This window comes from Gadus chalcogrammus, chromosome 15 (genome assembly GCF_026213295.1).
Source record: "Gadus chalcogrammus isolate NIFS_2021 chromosome 15, NIFS_Gcha_1.0, whole genome shotgun sequence".
In the NCBI taxonomy this organism is placed as follows: Eukaryota; Metazoa; Chordata; class Actinopteri; order Gadiformes; family Gadidae; genus Gadus; species Gadus chalcogrammus.
The window spans coordinates 2,579,417-2,605,225 of record NC_079426.1 but is presented as its reverse complement, the minus strand read 5'-3'; the positions used below and the strand labels follow the sequence as shown (position 1 = coordinate 2,605,225).

General features: G+C 45.7%; 1 protein-coding gene across 2 annotated transcripts; it reads left to right on the top strand.

Annotated features, from left to right (window-relative positions):
* The first annotated feature begins 1,733 nt into the window (after positions 1–1,733).
* On the top strand, positions 1,734–24,038 carry LOC130404581 (collagen alpha-1(XXI) chain-like). Of its 2 annotated transcripts, XM_056609392.1 has the most exons (30): positions 1,916–1,986; positions 4,382–4,403; positions 5,226–5,353; positions 5,620–6,180; positions 7,149–7,314; positions 7,488–7,716; positions 8,364–8,537; positions 9,716–9,793; positions 10,645–10,728; positions 11,707–11,769; positions 12,006–12,059; positions 12,155–12,208; positions 12,435–12,488; positions 12,838–12,891; positions 12,986–13,039; positions 13,574–13,627; positions 13,794–13,847; positions 15,494–15,538; positions 15,664–15,717; positions 15,811–15,864; positions 17,146–17,199; positions 17,539–17,610; positions 18,185–18,220; positions 18,870–18,914; positions 19,913–19,945; positions 20,702–20,848; positions 21,328–21,382; positions 22,097–22,288; positions 22,580–22,657; positions 23,843–24,038. In XM_056609392.1, exons 3-30 carry the CDS (start codon positions 5,257–5,259, stop codon positions 24,028–24,030), a joined length of 2,883 nt encoding a protein of 960 aa, XP_056465367.1. In that variant the 5' UTR covers positions 1,916–1,986; positions 4,382–4,403; positions 5,226–5,256; the 3' UTR covers positions 24,031–24,038. The 2 variants fall into 2 exon arrangements, with proteins under 2 accessions (XP_056465366.1, XP_056465367.1); XM_056609391.1 differs by lacking the exon at positions 4,382–4,403 and having other exon boundaries at positions 1,734–1,986.
* Positions 24,039–25,809: the final 1,771 nt, after the last annotated feature.

The window sequence follows — 25,809 nt, the reverse complement described above, 5'->3', positions numbered from 1 at the left end:
AAAAAATACAGTACATATCTTGTTTATGAGTCCTAACCCTCTGGCAATTACAGTATTTTAAACAAGTACTTCCATCATTGCCAATGAATGGCACAAATTATATATTTAACCTCAGAGTTCCCCTGACTTTTCACTATAAACACCATGTGTGAAGCAAGCATTCCACCAGAGATATATATGCATTCATAATATGAATTCACTTAATTCAGGTCAGGAGTTAAGGAAGAGTTGTGTAAGAACCACATAGGCCTAGGGCTATTCCACATGGCCAGCGAGTTCCAGAGGGTTCCAGAGGAATCACAATGCCTACGAGTTGATCCAGTCCAGCCTTCTGCTGCAGTGTTCAAATATGATTAAGCTCTACGTACGTCATGGCTAACAGGTTTGGGCTCTGCCTTTTTGATGTTTCTCAGCTGTAAGCAGCAAAGATATATAGAACGCAGTAGAGCGCTTTCACGTCTTGTTTACGGTCGAACGCTAAGCCGTTCAACGTAAGTCTTGTGCTCGCTTGGGGAAAATGGAAAAGAGGAAATGTATTCAGGGCGATAACATGAATAATAGGTCGCCACGCTGTCCTCAAACACGCACATTAATACCCTCGGGGTCAAGTAGGTTTTTTACCCTGACCATGTTGAACCATTTGGTTGCTCAGCAATGGGTCCTCCATCCACAAACACTCATGTTCGGTCCAGAGACGTCCTCACATCCCCCCCCACCAAACTCTGAAACATTTGGAAACATGCTGTCTTCATTACAACCTTTTTTCCCCCCTTCGGATGGACAAGCGATGGGCTGTCTTATTTTTATTTATTTATTAATGTTCTCTTTTTTTTTTTATCGTACATGCTTCTCTTATCTGCATCTTTTTTCCACCCTTGGTAATTGAGAGAGGCAGCAGGCCAGTAAAACAGACAGAGAGAGAACGAGAGAGAGGGAGGGCTTGGAGGAAGGGGAGGAAGGAAAACAGAGCGAGAGAGAGAGAGAGAGAGAGAGAGAGAGAGAGAGAGAGAGAGAGAGAGGCGTCTGGGAGGAAGGAAGACAGAGAGAGGGAGAGAGAGAGAGAGAGAGAGAGAGAGAGAGAGAGAGAGAGAGAGAGAGAGAGAGAGAGAGAAAGAGAGAGAGAGAGAGAGAGAGAGAGAGAGAGAGAGAGAGAAAGAGAGAGAGACAGAGGGGTTAGATGGGGGGAGAGAGAGAGAGAGAGAGAGAGAGAGAGAGAGAGAGAGAGAGAGAGAGAGAGAGAGAGAGAGAGAGCGAGAGGGGGAGAGAGAGGGAGAGAGAGAGAGAGAGAGAGAGAGAGAGAGAGAGAGAGAGAGAGGCGTCTGGGAGGAAGGAAGAAAGAGAGAGAGAGAGAGAGAGAGAGAGAGAGAGAGAAAGAGAGAGAGAGAGAGAGAGAGAGAGAGAGAGAGAGAGAGAGAGAGAGAGAGAGAGGCGTCTGGGAGGAAGGAAGACAGAGAGAGAGAGAGAGAGAGAGAGAGAGAGAGAGAGAGAGAGAGAGAGAGGCGTCTGGGAGGAAGGAAGACAGAGAGAGAGAGAGAGAGAGAGAGAGAGAGAGAGAGAGAGAGAGGCGTCTGGGAGGAAGGAGACAGAGAGAGAGAGAGAGAGAGAGAGAGAGAGAGAGAGAGAGAGAGAGAGAGAGGCGTCTGGGAGGAAGGAAGACAGAGAGAGAGAGAGAGAGAGAGAGAGAGAGAGAGAGAGAGAGAGAGAGAGAGCGGCGTCTGGGAGGAAGGAAGACAGAGAGAGGGGAGAGAGAGAGAGAGGGACAGAGAGTAACAGAGGAACGGCTGGAACAGAGAGGGCAGGCTCTTTGATTCACCAGGGACACATGTGCGTTGCTACGCCGACCCAACAGCTTCGTCTCTGGAGTTGAAGGACAACACTGCAGCACTGACGTCTGGCTGTCAATGAGAAGATAGGGAGGAATTTACACTACAAGCACCACTGCTGCTGCTGCTGCTGCTGCTGCTGCTTACACCTCGCTCACCTCTGGTAATATATCGATATTTGTTTACCATTTTCTCCCATGCAATCTATGCAGTAACCGTTAATAAGTGGATTGGTTTGAAATTTGTTTTGTTTATGGGTCGTTTCAACACACAGCATATTGGAATTGCTTGGTTATTATGCAGTTATTACTGATGTCAGGGCTTATGACGCATTACATGTTGATATGGTCAAATATAATTTTCCTGGAGTGTATTTTCTGTCAGATCTATTTGTCTTCCATTGCGTTTTGTTTAATTCAGAGTGTAAATAGTTGCTCACTGTCTAGTGATTGATCTCGGAGCAGTGTGCTGGACCTGTGCTGAAGCCAGTTGCATGTTCAAGACATTAGGACAGTTATCAGTCCCCTGCTCTAGCCGCTGTCAAGGAAAGAATGATCATGAACGATCTCCAGAAATTTGCTTTAGCCAAGTACCAAATCAGTTTTACGCGCAACGTCGTTCAAAAACATCATTGTAATTCATTCATCCATGCTTAAGATGATTGCAAAAAAATTGAATGGACTCACCGTTCTACTCGTTGGAAAAGACACCTAGTAGGCCTATTTCAAGAAGAACATGCAAAAATGTATTATGAAACACAGATGTTTATTTCGACAGAGTTCACTGCACTGGAGAACTGATAACTCATTGCTTTCTTGGATGTGTAAAGAGCTTAGGGTATATCAAAACAAAACACCTTCCATTGCACATGAACACCCACACCACACACACAGTCTGTCTCGGCGAGTTTGTAGGCCAGGCTGAACTGCATTATGCGGAAAAGGGTTCATGTCCGAAAAGCAGTATTTTCAGGCTTGCGTGATCTTTGTTTAAGGTTATGATTTAAAGACCATGCTGACAGGATTGGATGCCCTTTTTAGTGACAGATGTGATATTCAAAGCAAAGTGGGATATTTAAAGCTCAGCATATGCAGTCTGCTGTTATGGTGAAAATCTATGGTATGTCATGACTCAAGCGTTCCTTTCCCGAAATGCTGAAAAGGTTATCTGAAGAGGAGGGAGGAATCAGCTGTTCAACAGCTTCCCTACTCCTACAGCCAGCTGGACCACAAGTGAAGGGCTTAGCATGAATTTCCGAGGAACAAACAGGATGATTCCTTTTAACAAAAGTTCTCTTTGTAAAGTGTCAAAGTGAAGGCTAAGGCTATTGTTTCGTGGAGGTTGTACTTGACAGTTACTGTTTGTGTTTTTTTTTGTGCAACAGGTGACATAACTGTCATTCTGTGATCTTGCCTGGGATCAGTAGCTATAAAGAGTCTGCATTGCCCCTGTAACCTCAGGGGTCAATAGGTCGGAGAGCACTGTAAATGCCATATGAAGACTGGCATTCACCTGTTTCGACTTCAAGCGCATTACTCATTGTGTAAAATTGCCTCACGTTTGTCTTACATAAACCTCAGACCCACGTGGCCAATCGGACCATTTCGTTTTCCGAATTCTTCGAATTTCACATTTTTTTACGACACTCTGTAAAAATGACTCGTCCCTTCAATCTTCCCCAAATAAAAAAAAGATGGCACCCCTCCTCGTCGTACCTTAACATGTGTTTGGTCGCCTTCCAGAGATGGAATTTCACTGTCTGAAGCCACAAATGAATTCCATGTGGCGCAAGCAGAGGTGTAGAGAAATGCTCCAGTTGAGGGAAGCTCAGTTGAGGGGAAATGTCACGCCGACTGGCCAGGGTCTTGGAGGGGGCTTTCCAGCACCTCCCCCCACCCCCACCCCCACCGCCCCCAGCCCCCCGATACACTGGCCTCTGTTGAGGGAGGAGGAAAGTCCAGCCAGCCCTGCACAGCCATGTGGAGCTGTGTCCCAGCGTTTAACATGGTGGAAAAACCGAGTAATGCCACGAGCACCACGCCATATAGCGCCTTGGCCATAGCACTACGATGCCTCGATGAGGCCCAGGGGCTGTGCCCTTTTGCAAACCGTTGTGCATTGACCCCTCCGGATGCAGTTTGATCGCAGTGTTTAAGGTGTCGGTGCCGTTTTCAATCACAGTCAAAGCTTTCTTTCCTTTCACTTCCTTTTTTTTGGTTTCCTTTTTGTGCAGCATGTCTGGTCCTCGTTGAAGTAATTTCCCTTTTATAATGTCAGCGGCTTTTCTCTCTTTCTCTGGTCGGCGACTACAATGAGAATAGGTTTAGGCTAGCAGTCACCGAGAAAACACCATGCGACCGGAAACGTGCGCTTTACTCACACATGGTGGGAATCTACCCGTTACCTGACTCAGCATTGCTGCCGAGCCTATCAGATTCTGCCTTTTCCAAGTATGAATAGGTTTTGAAAGAGACCGTAGCAGACTAATCTCATTGATCAATGCCTTCCATCCCATCACTCACTTCACTGGCATGACCATAACCTTCATTCCACTGCAGGTTGCACCATCAGGAGCTCATGGTATGACTTTGCCCTTCATGAAACAATTCTCTCTTTGTTTTTGCATGCATGACTGTTTTTGAAGGACAAATCATGCATTTCTGAATGTCATTTTTGCCTTGAGAGTCAACTCCATTTTATTTATTTGTTTACATGGGCCAGAGTAAGATGCCAAAAATCACAGGGTACAGATATGTACGCAACAATTGACTCCTGTCGAAGAGTGCTCTGCTTGCAAAACTAGAAACTATCCATTGGGAACAATTGTCAGTACTAACATAATCTCTCAGCCAAATTGTATCAACAAATATTTCAACACAATTCATATTGTCCTTGTTTGTCCATATCTGACCCACAACATCAGCAGCAGTTCTATCTAGGGTCTTGTTCCGAGATGTGCTTCAGGTTGCTATGCATCATTCTGAGTTGTTTCCTCCTTCTGGCTTTTTCTTTGTTTTCACAGTTTGCTTAAAATGGAGTCATGGGGAGGATAGGCAGATGGATGAAATGATTGACGATTTTGCTTCAAATGGTAACAAAACAAGACACTTGTAAAAAAACGTGGGATTCATTTTATGCCATCAATCGCAACAATCGTCTTCGTAACCGAGCAAGCAAATAATTCAGTCTCCCTGCATTGCTGAGCTTCACACAGCCTCTGATGGACCAAACCCATCTGGGAGTTTAGGCGTCTTTGTTAATCCATCAATTGTTCTTCGTCTAGACAGCTCCCCACATCTGTCAAGGCAAAAATGACATGGCTCTTTCATCTCAAATGCAATATTTGTTGTCCCTTCAAGTTATCACAGCCAAAAACATGCATGTGTCTCCATTCCCTTATAGGTGCACATTTGGAGCTTGGTACTGCTTCATTATGGGTTACAAAACAAGATCCATGCATTCTCTCTTTCGGTGTCTGTGCTTCATGCTCCTCCATTTGCTTAGCACAGCACAAGATGAAGACTTAAGAAGTAAGCTTGCTTCTGTCTTCATTGATGTATTTGGACATTTTGTAATGCATGCCGTAACAAGAGCATACAAATGAAATCATGTAGGCTACTGTAAACCACATGTTGCAATGTAAGCACTTTGTTTTTTAACCTGCTATGACATAAGCAAGCAAAACTCATGTTGAATTCATGTTTGAGACAATTCATTTGCGTTAACAGAATGGTTGCATAACATCTAAAACCCTACGTTAACCCCATGCTTGGATGTGTCCCTCTGTCTCCCTCAGGTTGTAGAACGGCTCCTTGTGACTTGGTTTTTATCCTAGATGGTTCATGGAGTGTGGAAGACGTGAACTTTGACATAGTCAAGCGATGGCTGGTCAACATCACCACCAGCTTCAACATCGGCCAGAAGTTTGTGCAGGTGGGGGTGGTCCAGTACAGCGACCATCCCGTCCTCCAGATCCCCCTGGGGAAGCACTTATCCAACAAGGAGGTCATCACGGCCATGGAGTCCATCGAGTACATGGGCGGCAACACCAGAACAGGAACTGCCATCCAGTTCGCCACAGACAAACTGTTCGGTCTGTCGGAGCGCGGACCGAGGGGCATCGCCCGCATCGCCGTGGTCCTCACCGACGGGAGGTCCCAGGACACGGTGCTGCAGGCTGCCGAGGCGGCGAGGAAGAAGGGAATCATCCTCTTCGCCATCGGCGTGGGGTCGGAGACGGAGGTGTCTGAGCTGCGGGACATCGCCAACAAGCCCTCGTCCACCTACGTGTTCTCAGTGGTGGACTACAAAGCAATCAACAAGATCCGCGAGGTCATTCGCCAGAAGCTGTGCGAAGGTACGAAATGCAGGGCCTCTTGTTGGTCGCCATTGGGCCACTGGTCGGCCAAGACTGGGGATTATCTTGACGTTAAATGATTGATCGAAGGCGGCATATTGAGCCTGAATGCTTTAGCAACCAAACTTCTGCAATGTTACCCAATGGGGCAATTGCGCCCCTCCAATGTTTGTCCTCTAAAAGTGCTTGTTTTTGCCCATGATAGACTCAGATTGTTGTTAAGTGTCTGACAACCTTATGGGAAGGATCCCTACAGAGAAATACAACTCTTTTCTTTACTATCCTATCCACTTGATCATGTCTGGTTGTTATTCTGTCACGTCTCACTCGCGGAGAAGACTTGCGAGTGTTGAGTTGTAATTTCCATAATGTTGTCAGACACTTGGAAACAATCTGAGCCAGAGTCAGTGGTAAAACAAGCACCTTTACAGGACGTTTGTTCCCAGGGCTCTATTGCCCCGTAGGGTTTGATTGCAGCCCCTTTTTGGGCTCGTTCTTAGTTCTGGACCAGTTTCGAAAAATTATTTTCCGCATCAGTAACCTAGTCCCAATATTATAGGAAAATAGGATCCAGTTTGGAAATCCTGAAGTTATCCTTTAATGAACACATAATCTGAGGGACACCAGGGCCAATATCCCCCTTTGGAGCGTGCATTGGCATTTTAAACAGTCTTGATTTTTGGTGCTAAGTGGCGTTAAACAACAGAAATGTGGATAATGTTTATACACCCTGTTCACTAAACATAAACACATTGTTTCCAGTCAATTGTCTCTTAATAAGAGTTGTAATTCGACCAGGAGAGACTAGTAGGTCTCTAAGGCCCCTTTCACAACAGACCATAACACTGTTCAGGCCGCAACTTTTAAAGGTTAAACTCATGTCGGATTATTCTACAGTGATGGTTATTAAGTGTATGATGTTGTGGTAACCGTTTTCTTTTGGGTCCTTTATCTCTGGGCTCCTTCAGAGACCGTGTGTCCGAACCGAATAGCGATCGATTCCCGCGAGGAGAAGGGCTTCGACCTCCTGCTTCATTTGAACTTGGCCAAAAAGACCCGAAAGACACAGGGGTCGTTTTACGGGACTAGAGCCTATGAAGTAACATCTCGTGTTGATCTGAGTGACTCAACAAGGTAATTTGTGCTTTCTTTCCCTTTTTCCTACTGGCTTTGCTTTTCCTTTATTTGTTTGTTTGCTTGTAAGCTTGCGAGTTCATTGCTTGTCCAACGCCTCTTCGATCATCGTATTATCACCGGACCAACTGACATTTCCCCCCTCTTCCCCTGGTCCTGCTGGTCTCCAAAAGGTCCCTGTTCCCCGACGGCCTGCCGCCCTCCTACGTCTTCGTCTCCACCCTTAAGTACGAGGGCTCCGTGACCATGGAGGAGTGGGATCTGTGGCGGGTGCAGACAAAGGACGACAAACCTCAGATGGCCGTGACGCTGAACGGAGCGGACTACACGGTGGCGTTCACCACCACCAGCGAGGCACCCAGTGGCATCCAGACCGTGACGTTCTCGCCAAAGACCGCCAGGGTAAACCGAAACCGTACGCATGCTGCCAACAGCTGAACAGAGGCACACTGGCACGATTCATTCGACCCCTTGCGCACAAACGCTCTGCGTTAGAGGGTGCCACGGGTTTTGGTGGGGGCGGTGAGGGACTATTTTGGAATTGGGAATCTTTCATGCGTTCCAAGAAAACTGACATTGTCATTTAAATCTCCCAAGTGGCACCAAGGATTTGACCGTTTGCTTCCGCCATAAATGTCGTCTTTGTCCCAATGTAACCTCAGAATCCGGACTTTTCCAGCGCATGCATCACATGTCCCTGCTATTTACTTATTTACTTGTTCATTTGTTTATTTATTTTCACACATGCAATCAATCATTTGCCCTGGTCTTGGCTCAAAGGGGCGTCCATTAACTCTCCATTAGAGATGGTTACACATCCCAGCAGAGCTAGAGACAACGTTCCCAACCCTCATGGCACCAGGCATTCATTTATAGTGACCACCGTCTGTCTACCCTCGTAGCTCTCTCCTCTCTCAGTCTCTCACCACAGGACATGTGGAGCTCCTTAATGCCTTGCATTTGATAGGCAGTAATGTGCTAATGTGCAGCGGCACGCCAATAGCTGTTTCCAACGTGCTGTTTCCAACATGCTGTCTCTCTTGACAAAGGTCCTGTTTGATGAGAGGTGGCACCAGCTCAGACTTCTGGTGACTGAGGATGATGTGACGCTGCACGTGGACGACCTGGAAGTGGAGACGCTGCCCTTGGATCCCCCTGTTGGGATCTTTATTAACGGGAAAACCCAAGTGGGGAAGTACGTCAGCAAAGAAACCACCGTACCGGTACGTTCAATGAGGACGGCGAAAGGTTTACAGCACTGTTTCTATTTGAAACATGTTTAAAAGCAAACTAATTCATGTGCTTAGAACATTTTCAATACTTTTTTAACATTTTGACACCATAACACTATAAAAACGCGCTCTGAATTTTTTATACTATTCATATCAAAGGTGCACAGATGTTAAGACCCTGATCGTGTTGGTCTTATCAAGAATAGCAAGTTACATATTAAAGACAAAATAAAATAACATATAATGTTTGTAAATTTGATGCAATCATGCTAGCTTTTTTCCCATTCTTTCTAGATTTTAAGAAAATATAATGGTTTTCATCTTCGAATATTTAATTTGGAACAAATGGCCAAGCTTTTTTCGGAAAACTATTCTATAGATATGTTGAACCATGTCCTCTTACAATATAAAGATAAGTAGGAACACAACAGAACAAATGACATGACATTTACAACAATAAACCTTTTATAACTGCACTTAACTAACTTTACTGGCACATTCTAAGCTCTAATGATAGGCCTGTGGCCAGATGCAGGACTGCATACGCACAAACTCTGTTGTTCTATTCTATTCAAAAGCAACAACAATAAGAAGGGACTTGTGTAACTGGGTTTATTTCGAGACACCTTTAAGTGATGCCAATATCTTAATGTTTTTGGTATCTGTATCTCAAACTAAACTGGTCTAGTGAAGAGGTCTTTTTGTCACCTTTCTATGACTGGAGTGCTTCTTGATTCCTGATTGTATGGATGGTTTTAACTTTTCTCTGGGTTATTGGAAGCGGATGTACAGCTGTAATTGTTTAAGGCTAGCATGCTAATACAAATCTCACAAGGAGTGCTTTTGTTCTGTGCCTAATACTCCCATCTCCGGTACTCGCCACACGGTGAATTATTTTCCATAGTCTTTTCCATAGTCTAAAGGACATTAAAAGGCCATTTCCGTGTAAATGTGTCAAGCTAAAATTCCTAGAGAAGAATGCAGTTTTAAACTAATGAAAAAATATTGGCCCACATAGTCAGTCTATTCTACTCGGTTATAAGACATTGTCTGTGCCAATTCCTTTGATTCACAGATTGTATTGTATGAACCGCATCCCACTCGGTCATTTAAGTATTTTCACATTTTACTCTAAAGTAAATCATGTTATTTTATTTTATTTTGGGTAGTTCGAGATTCAGAAGCTCCGCATCTACTGTGATCCCGAGCAGAACACCAGAGAAACCGCTTGTGAAATACCTGGAATCGTAAGTATAATCGTGTCTTGAATGACATTGAATTGTTCTGTTTGCTTGTCATGCTATTTTTAAATGTGTCATTTGTTTCAGACCCATTACAGTGTGTGTGTTATTATAACATCTGGCATTTCCCTTTGTTTGCAAAACAGAGTATAACCACCAGCGTTGTGTGGTGGCTTGGCACTTTTCTCAGCCGCCCAATCCAGTGCCAAATTAACGTTTACAATGCTTGGTTGATATAAATACTGACTACATTTGGAAGGGCTTTTACACAGGCTTACTTAAAAAATCATGAAATGCCCCCACTGTCTTTTTATGCCCTTCCCCATATGCCTAGTTAAATATTGTCTTTACTTTATAACATTTTATATGTATTGCACAATTGCAAAGCTAGCTACTTGGCTTGCTACCACTCTTACTGGAAATAGACCAGCAGCTAGACTAACTAACCACCCTGTGAGATCCTACAATGCTAGCTCATTCCCAAACAAAAACCTAAACCTAAATTGATGTCTTCTCAAACCAATGACAATCAGAGGAGCCTTTTTCTGTTGTTGTCCAACCTGGTTCAAGTTCACGCGGGATGATTGATCCGTCGTATGTTTCTGTGTTGGCACTGGAACTGTTGTGTTGCGTGAGACAGTGGGGTGGAGGGTTACGGATATACCCCTGGGAGAGATATTTCTTGGCGGCGTATGTGAAATGATTTACACCGGTTAGCGTATGGCGCGGAAGGCGTGCTGTTGGGGGGCCGTTTCATATAGACCTCTTGGCATGCGCACGGCTCATTACAGACCATGTGCACACCATCTCCAGTGGTGATTGATATCTACCAAAGTGCTTTGTTTGCTTCATTGCAGTGTGCCAACAGTCCTGATTACTCAGACCCCACCCCAGAGCCATGTGCCTGTCCCCCGGGACCCAGTGGACTGCCTGGCATGAAGGTCTGTTTGAACTTGGTCTGTCTTCTGGAGCAACGTCGTGAGGAAGGGAATCTGTTAAGGAATATTCTTATGTTCGGGAAATGTTTCAATACTGGACGTGTCGAAAGAAGAGGTGCAGAAACATGTCCTGTTTTTATTGTTTATCAGACATCAGTCAAGAGGGGAGCTTTTAAGATTCTTATCTGGCATTAAGGTTATTAGTTATGTATGCAGGTGAATAATTGCAGGCCTTTATAAAGTATGGTTGGCCTATACACGTTATATACAATTAAATCATACATATTTTTACCAAAGTGCTGTTTTGACAAATAGCTTTTATCACTTTCATAGTTTGGATAGCTGCCCTGCTAAATTCTTACTTAGTGGTTTTCTCTCTCTTAACGGATTTTATACTGACCGTGGATTAAATTGGCACTTGTTACTTTAAACATGGCAGATCCCTAGCTGCCGCTGTGAGTTAACACAGGTCAGTGGTGTTGGGTTCTGTATACTTGAATGTTTGTGTAAAGCAGAACCAGATTGCCGCTTAGGGTAAATAGTTGCCCCAGTGGAAATGTCCTTAACAAGCAACAAAATGTTTCATGTCCTTAACGGATAACACAGTCTCAATTAAAGAAGCTAACTACACTGAGAGCACCTCATCAGAGGCTTTATCTGGGCAACAAGAATGTTTGAGAAAAAGCCCTCCCTGGTGCGGGGACACGTGTGTTTATAAGGTCACGCAGACATGCTTTTACTGCCCGTAGTTACGCACAAAATGTCGGAGGCATCGCTGGCTTGCAGATGTTTTGTCTCCCCACCAACAGACAATTAATTGAGGCAGCACATTCAAGGAAAGCATCATTCCAAATTTCCCATGGTTTAGTGGTCAAATTGACAGTGTACATCCATGAAATTAAAACATATTACATACCTGGTCTTGTTAAACAAACGACTTGTTTTCTTTTTTATTAATGATGATCTTCCCGTTGCCTTCAGGGAGAGCAAGGGGGCTCTGGAGAGCCTGGTAAAACAGGACCAGCTGGTGCTGAGGGTAAGCCTGTGAGTACTAAGCAGTTCAATATACCAAAATAACTTCCACCAACACAAAGAGCTAACCAATAGACATGCCCGCTCCTTATGATGCAGGCGAGAACATTGCATTCAAAATACTCCAGCAAGCAAGACTATTACAAATACTACAAAATAATATATCTACATTCTAAAATATCATGAAATGGTATATGATGCTCTGATGTCTATCACTCAACACATCCATCACAACTTTTTTCTTCTAGGCTGTTCCGGGTCCCAGAGGACATCCTGGGCCAACGGGTCCATCGGGAAAAGAGGTAGTTTAAGTATACCATAATCGACACTGAACTATCCCCAACCATAACCCCAACCCTATGAATACAAGTTGTGCTCCGTGTTTCATTCTCCTTAGGGCCCACGGGGGTCTGATGGGTTCAAGGGGGAGCTAGGGCCGGCCGGTGCAATGGTAGGGAGTTTCATTATTGTGCCTGATTAGAATTTATCACCATGGGCCATCTGGGTGGCGGAACGGATTCGGATTTCCGCATTCGTTTCCCCCACCCCGCCGCCCCTCTTTAGAACAAAGACGGAACCAAGGTTGTCTCTAGGTACATGAGGCACATTGGTTTAATTGTCAAAGTAATTAGTAAATCCTTGTGATCATTGTTGTAAGCTGTGACTCATTCCTTCAGGGAGAGAGAGGCCAGCCAGGGATGTCTGGACAGCTCGGGCCACCAGGGGAAAAGGTGCGACACATTGTTCACTATCGACCCAAACCCACATCCATGCTCATTTCCACTTTCCAGGGGTCAGGGGAGTTTATCTACTGGCTACACCCTACAGATGTACTAATTTTAGACCTCAAAGGACATCCCTAAACAACTGTTGCCCGGTCGCACATTATCTATGGTCTATTAGCGGTAGGCTTTGATCTTATGTAATGACAATGGCTTGCTACGGGAACCACTTTGCATCTGTTTCACGGTGGATTAAACAGAGTAAAACATGTCATGGATGCCTGCTTCCAAGGTCAAAGAAAGATGTGAAGGGGCGTTTGAGTCCGACTTCATTAAATGGTTGAACTTCGTGTTGCAGGGCTCACCGGGACTCCTGGGCAGAGCAGGGCTGCCAGGACAAGATGGAAAAGTGGTGAGAAACGTCATCTCGTCAGCATAGAGGCTGACTAAAAAGCGATGTTACGATGCGTAAAGTTATGGGTAAACACTTCTCGTGCCCTTCCCAGGGGGCTGTGGGCATCCCTGGACCAACCGGGCCAGCGGGTCATCCGGGAGAGCCGGTACGTACCAGGAATCCTCCTCATTAATAATAATAATAATAATACATTTAATTTAGAGGCGCCTTTCAAGACACCCAAGGTCACCTTACAGAGCATATAGTCATCATTCAAAACTATGTAAAACAGACTAGGAATAGAAGAAAAACAGATGTTAAACATGAAGAGTAATAATAATTAATAACACTCAAAGACGCCTACAGTGAAGGGGGGACCTCACTAACCACCACCAATATGTAGCACCCACTTGGGTGATGCACGGCAGCCAATCGGTGCCAGAACGCTCACTACACACCAGCTTGAGGTGGAGAGTTAGGGATGAGGTGGAGAGTGAGGGAAAAGAACATTCAAACACTATCGACCATATGTAAACACTATCGATCACATTTAAACAATATCGACCACATGTAAACACTATCGCCCACATTTAAACACTGTGGACCACATGTAAACCCTATCGACCACATTTAAACATTAGCCCCGTTTAGAGACCCCGTAATAGCTTAAAATACCCAAATCTTTTCGTTCTATTTCAAGGGTATACACGGAAGAAATGGAATCGACGGGATTCCGGGGAGGGCCGGACAGAAGGTAGGCTTCGCCGAGTCTTGTCAACCATTGACGGATTAATAACAGGACGCATGGCCCAAAACAGTGGCAGGCGGTTCATTACGCCAGTCTTTTACTGCACCAGTGTGTCGTTTAATGACCCGTACGAACAGCTTCCCGCCGACCGACCCGTGTGCTTGTGTTTTAGGGAGAGGCGGGCGCCAACGGCATCCCCGGTCTGGACGGACGGGAGGGACACCCAGTAAGGCATCGTGTCATCGTCCTCATTCTTCATGTCGGCCGTTGTGTTCACAAACGCATGTTGTGGTTGATGGTTCGCGTCCACCACACGGTCTGAAGTTGACAAAGTGCCACGGTGAAACGTGTGATGGCTGGCATCCCAGTTCTGCAACTGGCTCAGTCACTCTTTCTGCCAGACGTGAAATCCAAACACATGCTTGTATGTGTTCTATATTTATCCTCATGGGGAACAGTGTTCTCAGATTTCTCTCACTCTCTTAAATAAAAAGTGCTATGACGATAAAAAGAAACCTTTCTAAGGAAAACGACGGTATAGGGAAAATCAAGCCGACCATATGCATCTTATTCAAATAAGCATTGCTAGAATAATACCCAAAGAATAAACAAGCCAAACGCAAAGCATGTGAGGCTCATAATAGCGAGCCACGTATTGCAGAACACATACCAGGAACTAGACTGACACTAATTTGAATGTACTGTACGCTCGCTGTTCAAACAACAAAGTACCATGAGGTCATGAGTAGCAGCATGCGAGTGGCCTCCACAGCCAGGAAATGATGGGTGATCCCCCTCTGGTTCACTCCAGGATAACCCTGTTACGTAACGAGCCACCCGGGCCACAGCCTTCAAGCAAAGGATTGAACCGAGGCCTCGGTTTGCTGATGACAGAGAAACCGTTTGGAGGAATAAAAAGTTAAAATTAACCGTTATCTTCCAGCGGTGCTGAATACGAATGCCGCACTGGCAGTTTAGTGATAGATTTACGAATGATGAGTCAGTCGCTCCACAAAGCCATTATTTCCACCAGAACAAAACATTTAGTGGATGATTTAAGGAGGCGGTATCTGCACTCTTTCAAGCTTTATGTAGAATATATTAAAATAATACATAATCCTTAGCCGTTGCAATCGGTCCGTATGTTCGTCTGCATTGATGTCGGTCTGTCGGTCTTTTCTTCTGTCTGGCTGTTCCTCTGCCAGTGCTTTTCACAGTTGTGATCAAACCGCTTGACATCTGCACTAGTTTTACGTGGAAACCAGGGGCTTGAGGGTTTCCACGTCGGTTTCCTTGGTTCTGATCAAGCTCATAAACAATCAGTGCTCTGAACTGATGAATTTAACTTTCCCTTTCCTGCATGTAAAGCAGAACACATTTCCATTGACAAACATAAACATCATACTTTATTAGAATTTGTTGCAGGCTGCTCACGCAAGCAACTATTTTATTTTGATGTTGAGTCCCATCGGGTAAGTCATGTTGATCATTAAATGTGTCTAAAAGAGTCCCATATCTTTCGTATGTCTTGGTTTTTAGTGGCAGCATGTCTGACATTGATGTGGCTCCCGAGAACCATCGTGTTCAGCATCAAAATGGATTCGGTTTTCCGCCGTAAACAGTGGCGGGAAACAGTTATATTTTCCTTGAATGATTAATGAAGTACGTCCTTTCGTCTTTCTGAACGTCCAGACCATTTAAGAGTTCAGTCTGTGTACAAGCATTACTCCGCCCCATTAAATACATCAATGAATGTCACACATGGATGGATTGATGCTGAAATGGAAAAATAGGCCAAGTAAATACTGGGAAGGAAACCATGGAGTGCAGTTTCAGTGTTTTACTATTCTAAAGGTTTCTTCTTGCTCCTAGGGATTACCTGGCCAGACTGGAATGGCCGGACAAAATGGACTTAAGGTGAGCTCCGGCTTTTGTTACCTTTTTCAACCTTTATCTATGTTTAACAATTGATGTTGTTGTTCTGATAGAGCTGCAGATTGCACTGCTTCAATGAGACACCAATGTGTTGTTGTATCTGTAAGGGAGAAGCTGGACCAGCTGGTCTGAGGGGCTTCACAGGATCAAGTGGCTCACCTGTGAGTCCAAATTCAATTGTTTTATTCACTGAGCATAGCGGTGATAATAATGATGATGATAACAGCACAAATGCTTTTCTCTGGCCCCTGCAGGGTCAGAGTGGTTTACAAGGGGAACGAGGTTCTGTTGGACTACCTGGAACCAAGGTAATTAGTAGTTATATAGAGCTCTTTATCACACTTGGGACTGCTCAAAACGCTTTGCAATTTGTGCCTCGTATTAACCCATTCACACACCAACGGAGGTGTCGGCCATGCATGGGAACAGCCAGCGCGTCGAGAGCATTCAGGGTTAGGTGTCTTCCTCGAGCTAGGAGGAGCCGGAGATCAAACCAACAACCTTCCAGTCGCCAGACAACCCTGCTTTCCCTCCTGAGTCACTGCTATTTTGTTCTCTATGTACATTTAGTTGTGCAGTGGTATATAATTATGTTAACATTAAATACTGGCAGTTAAGCCACATGATATTGCCTTGAAGTAGATAGGTAGATTCAAAGGATAAGTAAGTGTATGACGCCAGTGAACCAGATGAACTCATAGCAGTGTATGGCATATTGAAAAATGCAGATGCATTTGACTTGACAAAAAGACTAAATCTAAAGCTTCCCTGATTTAGAAAGTTGGAATAATAACAGCGTTTTAAGAAGGCAGCTACGCCGGTCCCTTTCATCTGTGTTTGATCAGGAATCATGAAGCATATACTATTGAGTAATTTGTGCTATGGCTGCCATGCTAATGATGCTAAATGAAGTGGTAATCCAGACAGCCTCATTTGGTCTGTGGAAACATCGTGGAAACTCCAATAGTGTGGGCTCGTCTGGCCTGGAACAGTTGTCTGCCAATCAGATCTCATTAGTTCTTGCGCCGTTAATTGAGCCTGAGTGCTTTGCTACATGGCACAGGAGTGAAGCTCAGAGTTAATAGACATGCGGTCCATGTCAGGATTTCTTACCAGTTAAAATAAAAACGACATTTCTTGGTTCTGTTTGATTTCGATGAAAATGAGAGTGACTACGAAGGAGATCGCTGAGATCATAGTTCTTGAGACATAGGATGATTAAATTAAACGTGTGGCCGACAGTGTACTCGTGTTCCATGTGTTTGATCACTGTATGTCATCATGGGAAAATGCTTAGAAAATGACAGGCTTAAGTCATACATGATTTGCTATTAAGTCGTTCTGCAAGACACTTTTATCCAAAGCAACTCACATGAGTGAGGCTTACAAAAAATCAAGGCATACAATAAAGATTGGAGAAACTGCTCAAACTTCCAGGTGCGACACGACCGGGTTCCCAGAAAAAAGCCCCAGACCACCTGGACAGAGTGCAGCGTAGCTATAGGACGTAAACCACATTGTTCTCTTGGTATGCAGCCTGCTCAGACATGGGCGGTCCTAATGTAATCCATGATTGGTTCTTAATGAAGGGGAGCAAGGGAGAGAGCGGAGCCCCAGGACTCTTCGGGAAACCGGGCCAGGAGGTACGTCTGTGCGGTAACGTTGAGGTCCACACAGACAGACATGCCCAGACCACCACACTCTTTGTTTGAACCCTTTAATCCGAAGGATGGATTCAAACAAAGTCAAAACCCAGTATGTTTCTTTTCTCAAATCTTGTCGGTCAATTTGTGTTATTATATTCTGAAATGCTGGTGTTTCTCAATAAAGGAATGGAAGTTACAGTGAAAAACGACCACTGCAGAAACGATAAATGTGCCCTGAGGCACTGAGTGTGGGTAGAACACATTTGATGGGGTCAATAATCGGGTTCGATGAAGTGTTTAATACATGGTCTTTCTGTACTGGACGACATCTTGAAGGGGAAAGCGGGGAGTCCGGGACAAGCCGGGGAGCCAGGTCACCCAGGCATGCCCGGCCTGATGGGAATGAAGGTATTTATAGAATCCCCTTGTAGTCCTGACATCTGTAGTCTCGCCACTGTATACTAACAATGATTCAGCAGTTCTGTCTAGTAATGTCTTATTCTAAGAATATCTTAGTCCAAGATCCTTTGATATGTCTGTCATAGCTCTAGTACTCACTGTATTGTGATACAGCGGTACAAATACTGTGTACTTACTAGTAATTACTGAAGTACTTGCAGTAATCTGGCAGGATGAACATGCCTGTGATTTGTCAAAACTAATATTTACATGAACTGGGCTGCCTGCGTGACGTTGCAAACATTTCGTTTGTTGCAATGTTTTCAAATTGCTTCACATAAATATTAACACTGCTTGATTTTGAGCATACATCTAAAGTGACATTTGCCAATTCTGGTTGAGCCGTTCAAACATATAAAATGCCTTGAATGACATTTAATTGTAGACTTCTGTGTTCTGTAACTGATAATGAAGGTGGAGGTAGAATTGATAAGGGATTTCAATCCGTTTTTTTAATTATTATAAAAAAATGTATTAAAGATCAAAATGGCGGTGCTAAAAGTATGTTCTTGTCTTTCATCAGGGCCAACGAGGAAGTACAGGAGAAAGAGGAGGAGAGGTACCCTACAGACACACTCATTCCCCCCCTGACTGCCTCATATCTAAAGTTGATCATGACCCTTCTCAAAACTGCGTGATGCCAACTCAGCCGGAGCCAAAGAACGCTGCCATGTTCGGCTCAGGAAAACATCCATTCCAATAGTATACTAAGATTGATGTAGAAACGCTCCCCTACTAGAGAAACCTTTCACATAAGATTCATATTTTCTTCATCCAGTAAGGAAAAAAGAATTGCATAATCTGGTATAGATTTGGACAACATGGAGAGGTCTGCTATATTTCAGACCTCGATAAGTACAGTACAATTGGCAGACGTTCCTGCGCCTTGCATGCTTTTCAAAATCTGGGGGCGGCCAAACTTAAACAGCAGCAGCCAAAGCTTATGTCACAACAATTATTATTTTTGCCATATGCTATGGTTTCCTGGTAACTCTCATGTGTGTTCCGATGATATCTGATACATAATATATATATATTTTTATTATATATTATATATATATCTTATGTGTGTTCCGATTATGTTTATTTATCGATTATATGGCTGTGTGCAGCATATATATATATATGCTGCTGCACACAGACATATAATGGAAGCTGTGCAGGGTTTTCTTGTGGTGCTGTGAACTATGTGCTGTTCTTCCCCCCAGGGAGGTAAAGGGGAAAGGGGAGAGCATGGACGACCAGGGGAGCGTGTGAGTGCTTCCATCCTTGTCTTCCTTCTTGCCTTATATATACACTGGCCCATGTATTAATAAATACGTAAATGTTGTCAACGCTGAAGAACAGCTTTCCTTGAGAAAGTCAATTAGAGAAAATGTTATTTTTAAAGTCGCCATGTGACATTTCAACTAGCTCGCTGCTTAAAATTATCTTGACGTCACGTTACATTTCGGGGATTTAAAGGTTGTATCAGCGATGTTAGGCCGAAAAACATAAATGACCACATTCATCACAAAAACAAATGATACTACCAACCACTCTAAACCAAAATAAATAGTATTCCAACCGATCAACGACAAGGGGTGTGTGTTGTGGGGTATTGCGCTGCGTTCATGAACGTTTTTACTGGATGCACGAAACACGGAGGGGAGGGGCGAGCTGGCTCTGTTTGTTTGGGATCTCGCTTCAAACACCAACAGAAGAGACGTCACCCGACATCGCTGATAAAACCTTTAACAATGTTTTTTTGTCCAAAGCGCGTTACAACCAAACCATTCCTACACACATTCACATACCGACAGCAGAGGGGATTGTCTCATCTTACTATCGACGCATCCAAACCCCTCCCACCTGCGCCAGCCGGCCTTCCCAGCTACGCTAGTTTTGCGTCACACAGTTACACAACAATGGAAGGGGCTCAATCTAACACACTGCGACTTTAATAATGGATGACATCAGAAAGAAAACACACAGCTGACAAAAAACATGTGAATACATAATGACACTTTAAGTATCAAGAAAAGCTTAAAATATATATATATATCTGTGATCACTGTTCAACACTACATTCACTTGGTTATTTACATTTTTCACCCTTCACTATATTTATTCTTCCCTTTGGTTCCCTTACTGTTGTCCCTCATAGTATTGGTACCAGTATAAGTATGAGTAGTGGTACAATCCCGTATGATTATCATCAGTCCTCTTTGTTTACTCATGAGCGTTTGTGTCGATGTGTTGTTATTGACAGGGCTCTGAGGGTTCCAGCGGCCTGAATGGAGAGGTGTGTTGAAACCTCGTCCTTCCCCCCCCCCCCATGTCGTCCTTCCCCCCCCATGTTGTCCTCCCCCCCCCCATGTCGTCCTTCCCCCCCCCCCCATGTCGTCCTTCCCCCCCCATGTTGTCCTCCCCCCCCCCATGTCGTCCTTCCCCCCCCCCCCATATCGTCTTTCCCCCCCCATGTTGTCCTCCCCCCCCCCCCCATGTTGTTGTCGTCGTCCCCCCCCCCCCCCATGTCGTCCTTCCCCTCCCATGTCGTCCTTCCCCCCCCCACTGTCGTCCTCCCCCCCCCCATGTCGTCCTCCACCCCCCCCCCCATGTCGTCCTCCCCCCCCATGTCGTCCTTCCCCTCCCCCCCATGTCGTCCTCCCCCCCCCATGTCGTCCTTCCCCCCCCCACTGTCGTCCTCCCCCCCCCCATGTCGTCCTCCCCCCCCCCCCCCCATGTCGTCCTCCCCCCCCCCATGTCGTCCTCCCCCCCCATGTCGTCCACCCCCCCCCCATGTCGTCCTTCCCCCCCCCATGTCGTCCTCCCCCCCCCCATGTCGTCCTTCCCCCCCCCATACCGTCCACCCCCCCCATGTCCTCCCCCCCCCCCCATGTCGTCCTCCCCCCCCCCATGTCGTCCCCCCCCCCCCCCCCCCCCATATCGTCCTTCCCCTCCCATGTCGTCCTCCCCCCCCCCCCCATGTCGTCGTCCCCCCCCCCCGCAGCGCTGCGCTGTCTGCGCCCGGCTAACTCCACGCTTGTGTTTGGGCTAGAAAGGGACAACTGGAGACCCAGGACAGAGGGGCCCAGGAGGTCAGGACGGCCGACCCGGACAGCCAGGAGCCGCGGGCCCCCCCGGGTCCCGGGGCGTGCCTGGGACCAGCGGCTCTCAGGGGCCCTCGGGACCAGAAGGCCAACCCGTACGTATGGTGCTTCTTGAACGGGAAGGACCTCACCAGAAACCGCCGGCATCATGGTGGCGATGATGAGGTGGAATGAAGCGAGGCTGGGCTTTGGTGCTTGTGCCCGACAAACCCGATGGTGTCGGACGAGGACCCACCAGAAGGCTGCCAGTTCCCTGGAGGAACTCGCAGACGATTGAGAGCCTCAGGAATTCTGAGCGCTCGTTAGTCAGAGTGTTTGACCCTGACACCGGCTGAGCGTGCAACATGATGTCTCCCATTATCCATTGTTGGGGAGGCGTTTCGAGGTACGACCGGGACATAAATCCAGAGCCAGGGATCTCGGTGTCCTCGATGGTGGTCACAATCCTTTGTGTTGTGTTGTATCGTATTGTATGAAGGGTACTTTGGCCACCACCCTATGCAACAACGGTTGTACTGAGGATTATCGTACGTGTATTTCAACACAGTCCACTTCTTTCTCTTCGTTTGTACAGGGCAGCGAAACCTCCGACCAGCACATTAGGCAGATTTGCAGAGCAATGCTTGAAGGTAAGTTAGTATGTTGTGAAGTTTGTAGACGTGGGTTTCTATCGGGTCTCTCTTGTCAAAGAGATGCATAAACTCAGTCACAGTTACCACAATGAATAAAAGGTTGATCCAAAATGTGTATATTTGATATTGGCCAATGGGGAGACCCGGTTGCTCACCGGGTAGAGCGCGTACCCTGTAGGGACAGTCCTGAACACAGCGACCCGGGTTCGATTCCTGCCTGTGGTCATTTTCTGCGTCCCCTCTATCTCCAATCTCTCACTCTTAAATAAAGCATACAAATGCAATCTTAAAAAAAAATACATATATAGTTAGTAGTGCATGTAGTAGTATGCAACATGTGAACCTCCTAAAATGGCGTAATTTGATTGGTTCGCTATCTCGGGATATTGGGCAATATCCCATGATTGAGATCTCAAACTCGGGATATTGTTTTCATCGCAAAATGTCCCGCTCTGTTTGCTTATAACAACAAATAAATCCCGGAAAAAAGTGTTATCTTGTGGATTTTTGGAGTGTTCACGTGTAGTATATACTAAAACAATTATTCACCTCAGCCCCCGAGACCTTAAGTCTCGGGGGCTGTTCCCCACTTTTCATTTATATCATAATTGTTAAATATTCAACAACCCATTTAATAATTATTTCGGCCCTCGGACCCTAACGAGCCTAACGAGCCTAACGAGCCCTTCTTTGTGGTTCTCTGCTCCCCAGCGGAGCTTCCTGTGCTGTTGCTGAGCCAGCAGCAGCCCAGCTGCTCCCGGTGCTACACACGCCCGGGGTCCCCGGGCCCCCCGGGGCCAGTGGGGGCCGGCGGCCTCAGGGGGTACCCCGGGGTCCCGGGCGCCAGCGGCTCCCCGGGCCGGCGCGGGATACCCGGACATCCCGGGATTCAGGGGATCAAAGGTACCTTAGGGAAAGGTTTAAGGAGCGTTTGAGGACAGGAATATACACACCGACACTGACTCACACACACACACACACACACACACACACTTCTCTTTCTCTCTACGCCCACTCACACTAAAACTCTGACTCACCTCACTGAATCACCCACTCACTCACTCACACACAGCGTATACACACAGATAGATCAATGAGATAGTTATTGTGGACATGTGTGCCCTGTTTACTGCCAGTACATGGATATAGTAATATCTACAGCGTGTTTGTGTGTGTCTTTGTGTTTGTTCTCAGGGGACCCAGGCTTTAAGGGGGATACAGGAAACCCAGGAAGATCAGAGGTTGGAGATCCAGGGCCACAGGGCCCCCCAGGTAAGACACGGTGGGAGGGGCTGGGTCCCCTTAAAGGGGCCCGATCCGGCCACCAGGTGTGAGTGTGATCTGCCGTTACAATCTGTTTTGAATATGTGCAGCTCCCGACATCACAGGTGGGCGTGTCCACCTAGATGTGTGCTGGATAGATCAGTCTGCCAGCCTACCCAGTGGACCGGAGCAAACGTTGCTCATCTATCCGTCACACCTCTAGGTGGACACGCCCACCTGTGATGTCAGAAGCTGCACATTTTCAAAACGAGCTTGTAACGGCTAATCACACTCACACCTGGTGGTACATATGTACCCTTTAACAGGGGGAAAGAGTCTCCGTTAGACACACTGCAGAAGGCAGAACTTCACTCGAGGACAGCTTGACATGCATCCCCTGGTGTTAGAACCCTGCAAGCTGGAGAACGTAGATCTGGTTTCTACTGCCACACGCATACAAATAGGTACAGCTTGGACTGTATTGACTTTGCATTTAATTAACTATTGAGTCGTTTAGCAGATGCTTCTACCCAAAAACAACTTAAATGGATTAAGTAATTAAGGAGCAGGTATGGGCTTCTTGCGCTGGGATAATTACAGGCTACGGACATCAGGGACCGAGTCCAGATCCCGGGGTCTGGGAGTCGAAGACGCTAGTGGTTCCCGATATTGGGGTATGGACCCCACTGGGATCCTTTGATATGCATATGGGGTCGCAGAACACTGCTGATACAGGCTATAGATATTTGATCATCCATTTTAGCAAACCATTTAATTCATTTTTAAAGGTCTGATAGCTGCCCTGTATATAGGAGCTGACTTCAAAATAAACCTTAGCCACGAGCAAATCAATTGGTGTGCCGTAGAGCGATGCGATTACGTTCACCGAGAGATATATTCTAATGTACCCAGGGGCTGATGAATCCGTACGGGGGTCGTCTGAAGCGTGACCGACAGGCTTCTCGATGGTGCATTTGAATTAAGGCTCCGTTCGGACAGAGCCTTTTCTTTTGAGTTTGGTTAAATGTAATCATTCGACCCTGAAATCGAGCCGTTGGCTCTCATCGATTTTATACATACATTGCATCCACATGCTGATCGGGTCGGTAGCATCCTGCTCAAGGAGCCAGTTTGGTACTCCGCAGGAAAACATAACAATGACCGTGACCAATCTCCGTAACGTTTTGTCGCCAGGTCCCATGGGTCCCCATGGTTACAGCAAGCAGGGGTCGGCGGGTAAACCGGGCGCCCCCGGCCAGAGCGGGGCCGAGGGTAAGCGAGGACAGTCCGGGCCCCCGGGTCAGAACGGAGCTTGTCACCCGGCGTTGTGCTACGGCAGCATGTCGAGGCGGGACCCCTTCAGTAAAGGACCCAACTATTGAGGCCCCCACCCCCCACCCCCCCCCCCCCCCCCCCTAGATTAGACTAGATCACATCAGACCCACGCAGTTGAAACACGTGTCATCATTTCCAATCTCAGGAAGAACTCATTCTTACAGCGTTTTTTTTTTTGTCTTTTTGTTGTTGCGTCATGTGGACACGACCTCCTCTGATAGGCCCACATGTCAGACATGACTTCTTCATCCTCATCGTCAGCACAGCTTCATCTTCAATTTTGTGTGTTATGTTTTGCTGTAATTATCCAGATATGCTTACAATGGATCTTTCTAGTTTTGGGCTTTCAAGTTTTTTACGGTTCTTTCCGTTGCATATTTAAGTGCTACAAGCTCACAAGAATTCGGATTAACCATTCGTTTCACTAGGAAGACGCTGGGGTGGTACGTTTTCCCATGCTGCCCCCTTGTGGTGCTTCTTTGCATGTTTCAACACGGGGTTAAAACTCAAAGTAAACACTCAACTTATTTTAAACATGTTTCTTGCTCAATAAAATATTTTGTGATAACTTATCTGAGGAATCCACATATTTCAGGGGGAAATATGTGAATGCTGACTGTACAAAACGCCAATATTTTGTAATAAACCCGGGAAAACATGACACATCTGTAATTTAATGTCTTGTAATAGGCTTTTACTTGTGAATACCCTCATTAAAATAGGCTATCCCCCAAAGAGTATGTAGGCTGAAATTTCAGTTGTCTTTGTTAGTCATTTTTATTGTAGCAGTTATTTTATTGTTATTTATGAAAGGATCTTAAGTGTATCTTAACAGTGATATGTTTAAGCAGCTGTTGTAAAACTTGTGTGACCGTGTGGATTTTTGAATGGATTTTTAAAAAACTAAATAAAGCTTTTTCTTTAAAGTTTGTGAAATAATAATCGTCATTTTTTTATAACTTTCTGAATCATATTATATAAAATATTTGAATCTCAATGTCGGCAGCACTTCTGCACAGAAAATAACGTGCTTCTCTTAGATATCCCCTGTAGACTACTCGGAAAAGTTTACAAAATCCTTTAATTTACCTTGTAGAAAGGTAAATTTAAGAGGCCAACGTTTCCACATGACACCAGGGGGCGCTGTTGAGTAACATCTAACTTAACGATCAACCCGTTTATACAGCGAAATCTGATTAAACCGGAGCGTTGTGTGATGCTCATAAACACTTGCTGCCTCACCAAAACAGGACGCAGTGCAATAAAGAAGGCATTTCCAGCTGAAGTGTGGAGCATTAAGCTTTATTGATCAACGACACTGTGCGGTAATAAAACAACAAAATAAAAAATATACAACTATTTGAATGATTTAACACGCATTAGGCCCCACAGTTCAGGTGGTTTTCACTCATATATTTCACGTTGGCTCAACACATGGTTCTTCCGCACATTACTCGGGTGATTAAAGGGCTCTGTCATTATTCTTTCTCTTGTTAAGTCCAGTCTCCGATTTCAAGTGTCTCCTTTTACACATTTGAGCCGCCACATTCATCTTCCGAGTCAGTTCACTTTTATTGCTGCTGCCGCTAGCTGGCGCAAAATACACACACGCACGCACGCACGCACACACACACACACACACACACACACACACACACACACACACACACACACACACACACACACACACACACACACACACACACACACACACACACACACACACACACACACACACACACACACACACTCCTCAGTGGGATGGACTCGTAGGGGCACAACATGCCTCATCACTTCACTTGCTCCACAAATCCTGCTGGTGGAAG

What these genes read in the sequence shown, in the direction of transcription:
- LOC130404581 (XM_056609391.1), top strand. Translation starts at nt 5,257, where the DNA reads ATGGGTTACAAAACAAGATCCATGCATTCTCTCTTTCGGTGTCTGTGC. An exon ending in CGGGTCATCCGGGAGAGCCG is followed by an intron (nt 13,040 to 13,573) that starts GTACGTACCAGG and finishes TTCTATTTCAAG; the next exon opens with GGTATACACGGAAGAAATGG. An exon ending in CGGGACCAGAAGGCCAACCC is followed by an intron (nt 20,849 to 21,327) that starts GTACGTATGGTG and finishes TCGTTTGTACAG; the next exon opens with GGCAGCGAAACCTCCGACCA.